The 14,834-nt window shown below is 41.1% G+C and overlaps 2 protein-coding genes across 2 annotated transcripts; both read left to right on the top strand.

Annotated features, from left to right (window-relative positions):
• The first annotated feature begins 289 nt into the window (after positions 1-289).
• LOC133984928 (estradiol 17-beta-dehydrogenase 1-like) lies at positions 290-2,768 on the top strand. The gene is made up of 6 exons (XM_062424444.1): positions 290-386; positions 779-940; positions 1,025-1,204; positions 1,360-1,453; positions 1,579-1,762; positions 2,613-2,768. The coding sequence occupies exons 1-6, from the start codon at positions 290-292 to the stop codon at positions 2,766-2,768; spliced, it is 873 nt and encodes a 290-aa protein (XP_062280428.1).
• Positions 2,769-13,251: 10,483 nt separating this feature from the next.
• LOC133985120 (C2 calcium-dependent domain-containing protein 4C) lies at positions 13,252-14,511 on the top strand. The gene has a single exon (XM_062424687.1). It carries the CDS (start codon positions 13,252-13,254, stop codon positions 14,509-14,511), a length of 1,260 nt encoding a protein of 419 aa, XP_062280671.1.
• Positions 14,512-14,834: the final 323 nt, after the last annotated feature.

Below are 14,834 nucleotides of genomic sequence, written 5' to 3'. Positions count from 1 at the left end.
CTGATCCTTTGCAAAGTGCTTATTAAAATAACACAAAGACAACTTGGTCATTGTGTCAACTCTTTATTTTTCAGATTTCCTCCACAGGTGTCAATGGAAAAAAAAACATCATCAACATTACTCACAAGGACATGAGAAAAAGTGGGAGGACATGCTGACAATTGGAGGATAGGATTAACTGGCCTTGCAATGGCAAAAGATGTGAAAACATGTGAGTTTTCCCATGGGTCTGTCTTATCCTCGGGCTCATTTCAAGGTGTCTTCTGTTTGCTCCAGCTGCTCTCTGGACATGGACAGGAAGGTGGTGTTCATCACTGGGTGCTCCTCTGGGATCGGTCTCAGCCTGGCGGTCCGACTAGCGTCCAACCCGGACAAAACATACAAAGGTAACTAAAACTACCTGGACATGACACTGCAACTCATTCGACTTCTTCCCCCCATATTCTGCAACAGATTGATTGAATGCTTTTTAATGTTCAACATCATTCGAGTCCAGTGTGTGTGTCTGTGTGCAATATCAATATCACACTTAGGTATATTATCTTCTGACAGTACCAATATTCTTGTTTATTCTAATAATTTTTTAAAAATATTTCCTCTGTTAAATTGTCCCTATCTTATGTTTCCTATAATCTATTGTTAATTTTGTAATTGTTAATTCTTTATTGTTCTTTAGTTTTTTTATTTACGTTTGCTATCCAGTTTGCTGCTGTAACGCTGTAAATTTCACTGTCGTGGGACTAGTAAAGAATTATTTTATCTTGTCTTATTTGTTTAGTCTATGCCACCATGAGAAATCTGGCCAAGAAGGAGCGTCTTTTAGAGTGTGTGAAAGGCCTGCACAAGGACACTTTGGATATTCTCCAGATGGATGTGACCGACCAACAGTCCATCCTGGATGCGAGGGACAGGGTTGTGGAGAAACGAGTAGACATCCTGGGTATGTCAGTGAGGTCGTTTCTCTGTGTGTTGGGATCAGGATTGTAATTTGTGTGTGTTAATGGGCTTTCTTTGGTCCATGTAGTGTGTAATGCCGGTGTGGGTTTGATGGGGCCACTGGAGATCCAGTCCTTGGACTCGATGAGATGTATCCTGGAGGTCAACCTCCTGGGCACCATCCAGACTATTCAGGCCTTCCTGCCTGAGATGAAGGTTCAGGGTCAGGGCCGCATCCTGGTCACCGGCAGCACTGGAGGGCTTCACGGTGAGACAAACAAATGGTTGAGCAGTGACCAAATGTCAACAATGTTCCTCATGCAGTTTTTGTAATAATTTGTTGGAATCATGTAAGAAAATTATGATGCTTACTGCCATGCATGAAATTTCCAAAATAACTCTTGGCAATTGTCTCTGTCACAGGTCTACCTTTTAATGAGGTGTACTGTGCCAGTAAATTTGCAATAGAGGGAGCATGTGAGAGTTTGGCAGTCCTCCTGCAACACTTCAACATCCAGTGAGTTGGCAAGTTTTCTGCATCTCGTATCCTTAGTTTAAAGACTGATGAGTGTTTAGTCTGGCTGTCTCCCTCTCATAAATTTTGATTAAGTGAGACCATTGACTGGATGCTTTATCATTCAGTGTGAGTCTCATTGAGTGTGGTCCAGTCAACACCGACTTCCTGGTCAACCTGCAGAAGGCGGAGCTCGGGGACACATCTCTCCAACAGGTCGATACTCAAACACTTAGCATGTATGAAAAATACCTGCAGCACTGTGGCTCTGTTTTCCAAAATGCAGCACAGGACACTGAGGACATTGTAAAGGTATGTTGTGTGTCTATATGTGTTTATTAGTTAATTTAATGTTTTAAATGTGGTTTAGATAATTTGGGTGTTTAAAGGCAACTTTACATAGTGGCCAAGCCGTGTAACTATAACGTTAGATGAAGCTATTGGGCCCAATAAGAATTTGGTATTTTTTCTTAAATTGTTGTTAGTGTAGAAAATGAAAGAGCATCTTGGAACACCGAAATGTTCACATGAAACAATTCAAGGTGTATGAAGCAAGTCTAAATGCTGGTTTACAAACTATTATAATCCTTTCATACAGCTCTGAATCAATTTCTCTTGCCAGAAATCTGAAATAAAAATAGATTCAATAAAAATGTTCACCAACTGCCAATCTGCATGAACTCCTCCTTTGAAATGAACATGTGTGGATTGCACAGTTCCGGATTTGCCTCCACAGAGGGCTGTACTTCACACATTTGACTACATTCATTTGACAGTTGCTGTTACTTGCAGTTCAAAATGTCACAAAATCTTTGAGGTGTGTGTGATGCTAAACTTTAGATAAGTGTACACAACACTATGTAAAGTAGTTCAACCAAACACAACATTAAAATTCTGCATACATGTAAATATATCAGTGGTCATCTAATAATATAATGTAACACCAACAGGGACTGCATATTAAGTTCTTATATTAAATTTTTCTGCTTATACATACAGTCATAAAATACATTTTTGAACATTTTCCTACCTGTATTTAAGTAAAAGATCTGAATACTTCTTCCTCTACTGATATAAGATGAGTTTATCACAGCAAATATGAATTGATAAATGTGCACCTGTATATTTAACTGTATGGGATGTGTTTATTTTTGTCTCCAAGGTGTTTCTAGATAGCATCCAGTCACCCAGCCCTGCATTCAGATACTTCACCAGTGGATCCATGCCACCTCTAACCAAACTGAAGATCACAGAACCAGATGGCTTGCAGTACATCAGAGCTATGAGCAAACACATTTTCTCAGCTGAGGAACAGTAACTTCCACTTTTGCACATGCCTTGATTTCAGCTAGGCTCTTAACTTTAGCTGCTGGCTTGGTCTTCTTGATGAATAAAGAATTGATAAGAATTATATTTTGAGTGATACAGTAGCTTTTGCATTCCTGTCATATATATAGTGTTCATACTACACATACTACATACTACTTGTAGGCATATATTGCTTCCGGAGAGGTTATCAGAACATACTGTAGGCCTTCTTCACAGCAGACATTTTGACTTTTCATAGCAGGAAAAGCACATGTGCTACTAATCACATTGGCTCTGTCCTATCCAAGTCCCCCAGTAAACTGTGACAGTGATGGTGGGCCAATATGCTCAACTCCTGGACCTGAAGGACTGAAGCAGCTACACAGAATCCAACCAGCATGCTGTTATTATGCTTTTCCTACTGACTGTTATATGTCAAAATGTCTCCTGTAAAAAAGGCCCATTGTTAATGCAAATCCTCTTCTGTAATTTTTGATTAGCTATTTTAAGTGAACAGGGACAACTTCCTGATTCCAAGGCATGAATTGAAAACATAATCAGGCTCCCAGGAGTTTCTCCACTGGCAGTGAAAGCAAAATGTGATGAACATGTGACTTTTGTAAATGATATTAGATATTGAATGTTGTCTTCCTTTACTGTTGTTTGCTTAAATGCTTGCCTTACATCACCTATTAAGGGATACATGAATAAAGTATTTGATATAAACTAAAATGACTCAAATCATTTTTTTTACACTCATTGCAGATTGTTCATGTTGTTGTTGTGATTACTGTACCTGAACCTCTCTCTCTTTAGCAAGGGGAAACAATAGAGGATCTTTAGCTTTAGATGTTATGCGTCACAAGGCATTCAAAAGTTCAAAAGTTCAAAGTCTACTTTATTGTCGATCCTGCTACATGTACAGGACATGTAGAGGATTGAAATTATGTTTCTCTCAGACGGTGAGGTAGACATCAATAAAATATATAATAACAATAATGATAAAGTGGCTGGTGCTATTTTGTGTGTGTGTGGGTGTGTGTGTGTGTGTGTATGTTGGGAGGGTACGGGTGAGGGGCGGGGGGTGGAGGGGTGGCCGGTAAACAGACCAGTTTAGTTTGGGGTGGTAGACTTGTTCCTGTGTTGGCAGAGGGGTGAGAATTTGTTGGGGCCAAGTTTTTTCAGTGCTTTAGTGCAACAGTTCATAAACAGAGTTTCATTATATCCCATTCAGTCATATTGATGTCTGTCCAGACTCTTGAGGTCGTCCTCCTGCACCTCAGACCTACATACATCCTTCTTCTGGTCAGACTGCAGCCTCATGGTTGCATGGTACAGTAGCTCTATAAAAACCATCAGGACTTTGTTTTACATTCATCCTGTGCATAAAAAGACAGCAGTAGGTTACTTTGGGTCATTCGGCCCCCTACAGCCATCTGTGGCTGGGATGCCCTTCAGTTAACAAAATATTTAAAATTACTGCAGTTTTATTATCAGCAAAGGCAAGTAAGCAAACGTTGTGCACAGGTGTCTTCCTTCCATTTGCTGCCATCTAAGGGACTGTTTGCGCCACCTTGTGGTCATTTACGGGTTTATTGAACTTGGCCTTTCAGCATGTGACTCCCCTGCTATTTTAATTATCTTAAATGTTATTGATTATCACAATATGGAGCTGATTACACAAGTAAGATTTTAGCAGTTAACAGAAAGAAAGACAAAGAACAATCTGACTGTATCATTTAACATAGGAATGCTCACCCAACTTTTGGCACATTATACTGTGTATTGATAACTGTTAGATTATTTTGTCCTTTTACTCTCCTGGTATTTCTGTGCTTTTTAAACATTAAGAACAAAATAAATAATTTGATCCACAGCACAATGGTTTGTCTACACAGCATTTATCCAACAGCTATGGCTCAGAGGAGACTTGCTGCAAGAAATCTGAGGTGCGACATGATTTGTTCTTGCTCGAATAATTGCACAACCACCAAAGAGTTTTTCTTAGAGAGAGTTTGAGATAAATCATCGTATATTAACTGCATTAACTGGGAATGTCTTTGTGTGATTTTTTTCCCTCATCTTTGATGGATTAATTCCCTTGTTTGTAAATAAAAACTGGTGAATTACAGCTTTCCACTTGGTGTATGTTTGACTGCATTCAGTAGTAGTTTTTGACAAATTTTGGAGAGTTGCCTTTCCTGCTGTGGTGTGTTGAAAGTGTGTGGGGTGTATATGATAAGCCCTGTACCCTGCAGTCACCCCAATAACCAGGATGGTGGAGACTTGAAGGATTTTACTGACACTCCCCTCACCTGGACACTCAAACCAAACATTTAAGAATTTATTGTTTGACTTCTTCATGCCTCCAGAGGGCAGCATAAGCTTGTCTCTAGATCAATGTGAGCAGTTTGTCAGTGTCATGCCTTTTTCCCCCCAGTCCTGCTATTCTCCCACATGTACAGACAAAGTGTGTGTATGTGCATGCGTGTGTGTTATATGCGCCATTTATTTAACTCTCTCATATCAAAGTGTCAAGGTACCCTCAGGTAATGCACACATGCAGTGACCATTTATGCTGCTGCTCATGAGTTATATGCTTTATTATCTACACATTATTCTTCCTTTAAAGTCGACCCACCTATGGATTCCTGTAATATGGTGTTTGAAAATGAAAATCATCAATCCAGGAGGGGTCTCACCTGAAAAGAATGTAAATCGATATATACGCTGGCGTTTCAGAGTAATCTCTCCTGTCTCTGATCAATGTTGCTTTCTTTTGTTTTGCATCCTTTAACCCACTCTCCCCTAAGCTCCTAGGTCATCCCATCAGCCCCCGATTGCCACCTCCCCGCCCTTTCCCCCCACCTCCCTGCAGATATATAGCATCTTTGCTGCGGAGTCCATCAAATTAGTTTCCTGTGTGGACAGGTATGACCTTTTGCCCTGCGTGTGTCCAATCCAAATGCCAGTTCAGTGGACCGAAAAAAGCAAGATGCCCAAATGGTCCTGGCATTTGCAGAATTGCCTCTCTCGCTCTCTATCGCACTCTCTTTCTGGTTCCTTTCATACACCGCACACTGTTTTTGAGTTTGTCTGAAAGGATAACACTTTGCTTAAACTGCAGGGTATAAACCCATCTACTGGAAGAGAGTCAGATGTTACAATCCAGACCTCAGCAGTATCACACTGACTGTGAGTCACATGTGTTACTCTGTCCCCTGCTCCAGCTGGCACTTTGGCAGCGATCTCTGGGCTCCCATGACTGGAAGGCACTGAGTCAGAGCCCTCGTTGACCAGTAGATAACTGGATGGCTCGAGGAATGACCAAACCAGTTGAACCATAACACACCAGAGAGGTGAAAAAATGTGAGATGAAACGAAGAGAATACAGTTGGGGAAGGAAGGATTGATCCATATGTCAGGATATGAGGTGTCTCCTAGGCAACACAAGTTGTTTCGAAGACAGGTAATGGGTTGAAAGGAATGAGGATGGCAACAATTCAAGGGAGTGGGGTAAAAATGGACCCTATGACATGTCAGACCTCTTTTTTTTCCCCCCCCTGCTCGACCATAATGAGTAACCATATGTGCTAAGAGTCAGTGCAGACACACACACACACAAACCTTGAGGTACACCAGACCTCCAGCTGAGCTATTGTGTAGCTCTTGTTCAGTCCGGCGGCCACGTTTCTGCGTACCTCCCCAAACTCTCCCTTCCTGTCCTTCCAGGAAGCCAATCAGACATCAGCAGGATATCGCTCCACACTGGTGAAACACTGTATTGACTCCTCCAGCTGCTTTTTTTCCACATGCAATTGCCTCCGTCACGGCCGACGTGTAGTTACATCTGTCTCTCCACAGACAGAAAAAGCAGGCACAGCCTCACTGAAACAGATCTGTGTTATCCAGTGAGGAAGTGCTCTTACTGTCGCATAGGCTACTTGTACTTTTCATTATTTTTTATTTATTTATTTATTTACATTTTCGGACAGACAGAGATGTAGAGTCCAGCCCCTTAATGAGAGCAGAACAGACACATTAACCTTTTCTCAGGTTGTAGCATCGTCCTCATCTCACACTGAGGATTCTCAGACACTTTGTGTATCGATCTCATTATTTTGTAAAGGAAGCTGTTAACAGTGTGAGTGTGGAGTTTAGCATTCAGATAGTCCTCTACAGACAGTTTCCATTTTGATACATTTTCATTTATTTTTCCATTTATGTTATATTGATGATATTCTTTTAATTTGTTTTACAATAATTTATATTGTAAAACAATGAAGCTTAAGGCTCTGTGGTTAACTGCAGTTTTGAAGCAAATAGCTGATGAGTTGATGGACAGGAATATTTTTCTGCAGCTTTGTTTTGTGATTAAATTTTCTTTGATTTTGGTGGTGACATAAAGGATATTTTAATGCTCTGATGCAGAGAATGTTTACTCAGTAGTTAAATGCCTACATATATTTTCATCAAAAACTGAGACAAAATGGGTCAACATCAATAACCACTCATGCTTTTCTCTGTGTTATATAAATCTATATAATATATATACTGTATATATATTTAATTTTTTTTAAATGTTCACATATTTGTTATTGCCCTGGGCTCTGGAAAATTGTGATGCACATTTTTCTGACAATTTATAGACTAAAAGATGAATAAATAATGGAAATAAGCATCAGTTAAACCAATAGTAAACTGTGAATCCTGGGGCAGCATTGCTAATTATTACAGGTTTACTTTTTTTCAGTTCTGAAACCTATTTCAAAAATGTTGTATTTGTGTAACAGGTCTTGTGTGTATAGGGTGCTCAGTGATGAAGATTGACTCTCTGCTGGCTTTCAGGCCCTTATGGATGACAGATAGCAGTGGGTGAGGGTCCAAATGTGCTTCTGCAATCTATATGTTAAGTAACTTTTTTCACTGGTTGACTGCATCAGACAATGACCTCTGGGAGGACCTCAGAAGACAAGATGTGTAATTATCTCCACTCAGATCTTGAATAGCGGACATTGTTTACATGCTATGCTCGGGCTGCCCTGATGTGTATCTTTGCAACTACATGTTGAACCATAACATCCGGGTTCTCTTTCATCACCTGGTGAGAAATGTCATGTGGCAAGTTTATCGTCCTCTATTGACTTGGATTTTTGTGCTTGCATATTTGCAGGTACACATGTGTAAACATACATGGTTATGTTTGCATGTGGGTTAATATATGTTATATGTCTCTGAATGTCAAAAAGTTATAAAAATAGAATTTATCACTGTTAAATGTTTTATGTGCCTGATAGCTTGTATCCATACATTTTGGTGTAGACATAACATACCAACCTGACATAAAGGGGCAGTAATTTATATTTTTTTACAATAACAATGTATCAAATGACTAGTGATCAACCTATTGAGAATTATCACCTGACTCTGCAGCTCCACTCAGCTTTACAGAGCTTTAAAGCAAGTATCAGCTCATTGTTGCAACTTTACTGTTGGTTCACTCGCTATATAGTGTTGTTTTTGGCAGACTCCACGACTCCAAATGAATGGTAACATTGCTCCTTGTGTACACTGTTTGCAGCTAAGAGGGTGTGATTCTCAAAGTAGGGCCCGCATTGGCAGTCCAGTCTGTGTTTTTAACACAGTTGTGACTGCAATTAATTTGATCAAGTCAACGGAAATCACATTTGCTTTGGCAAATTTGTGGAGAGGTGGATGCTGGGAATGATGTACTACTACATCATTCTGAACTGTGATGGCTGTCTTGTGGTGAAGTTTTGCAGCAGGTGTTTGAGCTACGCAGTGAAATGTCAAACTTTATGATAGAAGACAAAAAGCGAAACTGGCCTATCTTACTGAAGCATTCAACTTGCACAACAGCTTCATCTTCTCTATCGAAGGAGGCTTCATTCCCTCCATGAAGAAAACAGAGTTATGGAGAAGAAGGATACAAGACTGAGTAACAGACATGTTGCCCAAATAACTGAGTTTCTCCACACACACACCCAGCCTGTCTGTGGCTATAGTTAGTGAGATAGCCACCTCTCCCATTACTGCACTGAGAGAGCACTTCAGTTCCTACTTCTCCAATGTGAATACTGTTGCCTGGGACTGGGTGTAGGACCCCTTTTCCCCAGCAGTAAAGGGTTTCCTTACTGGTAGGGCAGAAGAGGAGCTGTTGGATTTATCCTATTATAGGACACTGAAGGCCTGATTCCAGCAGATGCCTTATGCAGCCTTTTGGACCTCCCTTAAGTCACTGCTGAGGCCATGCGAATATTGCTCCCCTTTCCTAACACTTACCTCTGTGTGTCATCATTCTTCAGTATGACTGCTATCAAGACTAAGCACAGGGCTGGTTTGCATGCAGAGAATGATCTTAGAGTCTGCCTGTCATTCATCACTTCAAGGATGGAGAAACTGTGTGGTGACAGACAGACTCACTCATCTCATCCATTTAGGTGAGCTCATCAAGTGAGTTATTGTTAAATTGTGTGAGCTAAGAATAAGATGTAGCCTAATGCAAATATTTCAATCAAATCATCTGAAGTCATAGGTCTAATTACTATAATGTGTTCTGTAACACTGTTATGATAACTTCTTTTGATTTGTTCAGAGCTTTGAATAAAGAGCAATAAGTACATTATTTTAAAGTTGAACCACTTACTGAAGGTCACTTTTAAATGTCTGGGTTTATTAGCACTAGGCTAGGTTGTTCATTTTCTCAATTACTTTAAAAGTATAAATGCTATTAAGTTGAGTCCAAATGCAATTTGAGCAAAATGACCTTCTGTTTAAAAGTATTTAAGTGGTATTAACATGATTTAAACTGAAGTGTCTTCCTGTTTTTCACTTTGAAACAGGTCTGGACTATTTAGGTTGAAACGTTTTAGAATACAAATAGTAAGTACCAATGGCATCTAAGAGTACAAATAAGCACATCTTATTAATCGTTGAAATGTTTTCCCCTGTAAGGAGTCCCTGACTCCAAAATAGTTTGAGGACCCCTGGTGTACATGACTTCCAGGGACTGGGACTAAAAAACGGCCCTGGACTCTCTCCTTAATTGGCCCACCACCCGGGCGTGTACAAACAGTCACTAACAGGGTTGTCCAGATATCTCCTCACAATATTATAAAATAAACAAATGTTTGGAAAAATAAGTTGTAAGCTATTGTTGATCTTATCCACAATACACGTGTTACTTTGTATAAAACAATTAGCCTGGTTTATCCTATGAGTTCCTTTTGAAGGCAGAAAGTTATATGAATGTTGTTTTCACAATTGCCCCACAGTGGCCAAAAAAAATCCATTAATGCAGGTTTAAAGTCCCTAAAAACACGTTCAAATCGTCTTCCAACTATAAAGGATGGCTCCTACATGAACACACAACAAAAGATTTGTGTATTTCACAGGACATCATTTCACAGACTGAAAAAAAAAATCAAATGCAAGTTAAATCTAATTGCTCATCCATTGTAAAGCGCTGCTTGTTTTTCTCTGCAAGCTCCCAATTAGCTTTGATAAGAAGGCCATGTCCATCCACAACAATCAAGCTCCTTTCATTATCCATCTGAGTGAGGCAGAGACAGGCAGAGCAGACACCTATTCAAGGGCTATTCACAGTAAATGTTTGTCAGTCATCAGTTTGTAAAGGTGATGTGTGAGTGTTGTTGCCAGTGTCCTCACTGTCGCCATACAGTATTGACTTACAGCTACTGAAACCTACATTTCTAAAATCCTATCCAGACCGACTGCAGTGTTTGTTGACAAGTCAATGCAGTGCTATTATTGTCTCTGTGCAACTGATGTCTGATAAAGCAGTGGCTGTATCGGGCTGCATGACACATGACTGAAAACCAAGCAATCTGGACAAATAAAGTGCTTTTTTGTCCTGCAGATCAATGAAGTCAGTGGGGCCCTTCCTATTTTAGACAGACACATGTATTTGTTGCTATAGTAAAGTTTCCAGGGAAACCGATCAGTCGGTTTAAACTCGAAGACAGACAGACAAAAAAGAGGAGTGGGAAAAAAAGCTGCTGTAAATTGAATCAGACCACACAGCACACAGGTGCATGCATTGTCTGCTCAGCTGCATGTTCTTTTCCTGTTCAAACAGGCACAGTCTTTTTGTATATAATTATTTGCTGACACAAAAGCTCTGTGCTGTTTGTTGAAGTGAAAAAACAAACAAACAAAAACAAATTGGATGAGGCCGGAGTTTATGAATAAAGTGTCTGATAGATTAAAAGTTCAATCTGAGTTCAGAGAATGAGAGAGTCAGGCTGCAGGGTTGAGAAACAACAGTGTAGCTAAGAACAATCAAAAACCGAAAATAAATGGAGAAAATGTGACAGTAATGTCTGATACTCAGATAATATGTCATAGCAACACAAATATTATCATAAAACATCAGATTTGTTCAATTTGGAGCTGCACTGACTGTGAAAACCTGGCTGTGACTGAACTGGTTATAACATGTTAAAGTCACCTGTAAGGTTCCTCTGCCCTTGATTATATGACAAATGTGTCTCTGGCTGTTTCTGCTGGGAAACACGGAAACGCACTGTTTGATCTTATTGGTCAGCTGGAGCTCTGTGCCGTCTATAAAACGCACGACGGGCGCTCCGGAGCAGAGACACTCAGAGGATCAGAGCAGCGCCGCGGAGCGCACAGAGGAGGACCCGAAGAGAAAACACCTGTTACCAAAGGAGCAAGAGGAAAGAGAAGAGTGTGTGCCCTTTTTTTATTGCTCTGTGAGTATATTGTTCTCTTAATGTACATACAGAAGCAGTGTGTGTTTGTGTGTGTGTGTTTTCATGGCCACATTTCATTTTAGGCGTTTTGGAGAGCGGACTGGTCCGCAACGGGAGGAAGCTTTCTCGCACCTGTTGAACTGACATTTAATTAGTAACTTTTATGCAATATTTTCCCTCAACTTTTTGGATCAAAATATTTAGGTTGTTATTGGATCATTAATATTAAAAAAATTGACTGTGAATGATTATTTTATGATTTTTCTTTTAAATAACGCAGAAAAAACCGTTTTAGACAGTTATTTTGTTAGTTTTTTAAGAATAAAATGCACAAAAACAGCCTTGTCGAGTGAGGACAGAGCACACCTATTTTATACATAATTAATACGCATGAGGATTAATAGAAGGAGGGACTTTAGATTGTGTCCTTTATAAATATTAGGAATCATATGGAAAAAGTAAAGTTGCTCCAGCTTTGATCTTAATCTACTCTCTGTAGGCTACTCTGTAATTATATGACCAATAAATTAAGCCACTCTACTGTCTAAAATAGGTTGACTCTGTCTTTTCTTTCTTTTCTTTTCTTTTCTTTATTTTTTTTGTATAGGCTATCGTATTATAATTGAATTTTGGTTGATCTTGTATAATTTATTCAAATTTCACATTGCTGCTTATTAAAAGCATACTATGCAGGATTTGTGAATTGGCGTTTGTAAACATGCAACATTCAAAGTTGGCCCCTCCTCCACTGCTCAACAAGCTAGAGAGAGAGAGAGAGAGAGAGAGAGAGAGAGAGAGAGAGAGAGAGAGAGAGAGAGAGAGAGAGAGAGCAGCAATGGTTGAGTGAGGTAGAGAGTGAATGATGAGAGCAAGCAGCACTGCAGGACAAAGCTGTAAATTAGATAAATATGTTAATATAAATGTCCTTTTCTGTGTCACATTGGTTATGTTCTAAAGTACAGATAAACACATCCAGACTTCCCCACAACCCTGCGGGAAGATGCCGCATTGCAGAATTTTGTGTGAATGCAACTGCAACTGTGTGTGTGTGTGTGTGTGTGTAGCTCAGGCCCACCTTTGGTCAAACTGACACACATACCTGCAGTTCCTTATACATCCATGACACAGACACAGAGAGCAGAGTGAAGCAGAGGAGAGAGACGGAGACAGTCATGTAACCTAGGTGCTACATTAAAGTCCTGACCTCACACCCTGCATGCTGTTATTGGCCCAAAGCTTGAGGTATAGAAGTCTCCCGAATACAGCAAAATACAGCAAAGAAAATACAGGCAGAGTCTCTGTAGATACATACATCCTACAAAATTCTAGTGGGTTGCTTTTTAGAAAAATCCTACATAATATGTAAGATCTGTTGGCTATTAGTCCCTGTCCTAAAATTTAAGCAGCCTACAGACTTAAATAATGCTCTTTTAAAGCTGCAGTGTATATCTTTGTGTGAGCTTTCACAACATAAGTTCTCCAGTCAAGAGCTTCAATAGTGAAGCTCAAATTCAGTGGTGTAATTTTGCTTTTGTATTTTCTGCTTTATTCACTCTTAATCCTCTTAAATTCTTGAGGTTTCTTAGACAGCATTTGTATCTCGGAGCTTTTTTTCTTTCTTCTCTCCGTGGACTAACCATCCTCTGATCGTTTACATCTCCCCCTGTGTTATTAATTGCAGATACACGTGACTGCACCGACTCCACACGCCCACACATCCCACTGTCTGGTGGGACCATGTGGGTTCTGGATAAGATCCGAGGGTCGGTGGAGACTAGTGTGCTGCGACAGGGTGAAAATGGAGACAAGAAAGGCGTTGCACCAGCCTACAGCAACGTCCTCACCCCTGACAAGATCCCTGACTTTTTCATCCCACCGAAGCTGGTCAGCTGCCCTCCAGAGCCCGAGATTCCAAGCTTGAAGCCCAATGAGGGACTGCAGCCGTCCACTTCAGAGCAAACCATTAGCAGTGGGAAGAAGATCAGCAGCCCAAGAAGCCCACGTTTGGTAGCCAAGATCGCTGGGGACACAAAGAACTTGTTGAGAGCGGCAAACCGCCACATCATACAGATAGAGAGCGCTGATGATGTTGTGGCTGGAGACACCAATGCAGATCCCCAGTCACAGACCGCCATGTCCCTACCTTATGTTCCCAAGACCCAAACCTCATATGGCTTTGCGACATTGAAGGAAAGCCCCCATACCCGCCGTAAAGAGTCACTATTCCACAGTGACATTTCCAGCCCCATCACCTCCCCAAACACCCAGAGAAAGACTCAGGGGAAAAGCAGTGAAGGAGGAAATCATCTGAATCCAGCTGACTTCAACTCTTCTCACATGAATCCGTATCGATACTTCAGTGGTGGGGAAAGTGACACCTGCTCCTCAGCTGAGTCCTCTCCCTTCAGCTCTCCTCTGCTATCCCGCTCCGCCTCCCTGCTCAAGATCTTTACCCATGAGACACAGGCAAAGGTGGTGAAAGCCAAGCGGACGTTCGCTCGCCACAGCTCCCTCTCCACTGATGAGTGCAGCTCGGCTGAGCCCAGCCCCAACATTCAGCGACGTCTCCATGTCCCCTCCCTCCATGGCGGTGCAGGAGGGTCAGACCATGGGCTGCAAAGAGAGCACACCATCAACCTGCACAAAGGTGGGGCGGTGAGGATCAGCGCCAACTATGACTCCAGCACCTCCCGCCTGCTCATCCGAGTCCTGGTAGCGGAGAGTCTTTATGACAAGCACTTTGACATCAAGAGCATCAACTGCTGCGTGTCCGTCTACCTGAACCCGGGCAAGCTGCAGAAGCAAAGGAGCAACATCATCAAGAACAGCCGCAACCCTGTCTTCAACGAGGACTTCTTCTTTGACTCGATAAGCTCAGTGCAGGTGAAGAACCTGTCAGTTAAGTTCAAAGTGGTAAACAAAGGCACCAGCCTCAAGAGGGACACACTGCTGGGAGAGCGAGAAGTGCCGCTAACAAAGCTGCTTGCAGGGCTCTAAAGCCACAGGACCTGGAGGTCAAAGGAGGAAAAAACCAAGGACACTGATTAAAAGTTATATAAGATGTTTGCACTGGTTTCTATACAATCTGCTGTTTTTATAAGATGAAAGGAGACAAACAGTTTCCAAGAAGTGAGACAGATTCCTAAAAGGAGGAGGTACTTTATTCTGAGATCTAAAAAAAGAGGCAAAGCTCAGAAAATACATTGCAGATGCGGGATGTATGGTGGTCAAGATTTGCCTGGTTCCTTCTCCCAATAATGAATGCTCATTAAACCAAGCTGGGCTCCACAGCATAAGATGAATTTGACAGATAAAAGGGG

This window comes from Scomber scombrus, chromosome 8 (genome assembly GCF_963691925.1).
Source record: "Scomber scombrus chromosome 8, fScoSco1.1, whole genome shotgun sequence".
Taxonomy (NCBI): domain Eukaryota; kingdom Metazoa; phylum Chordata; class Actinopteri; order Scombriformes; family Scombridae; genus Scomber; species Scomber scombrus.
The sequence above is the reverse complement of the archived record's forward strand: the minus strand, read 5'-3'. Positions and strand labels throughout refer to the sequence as shown.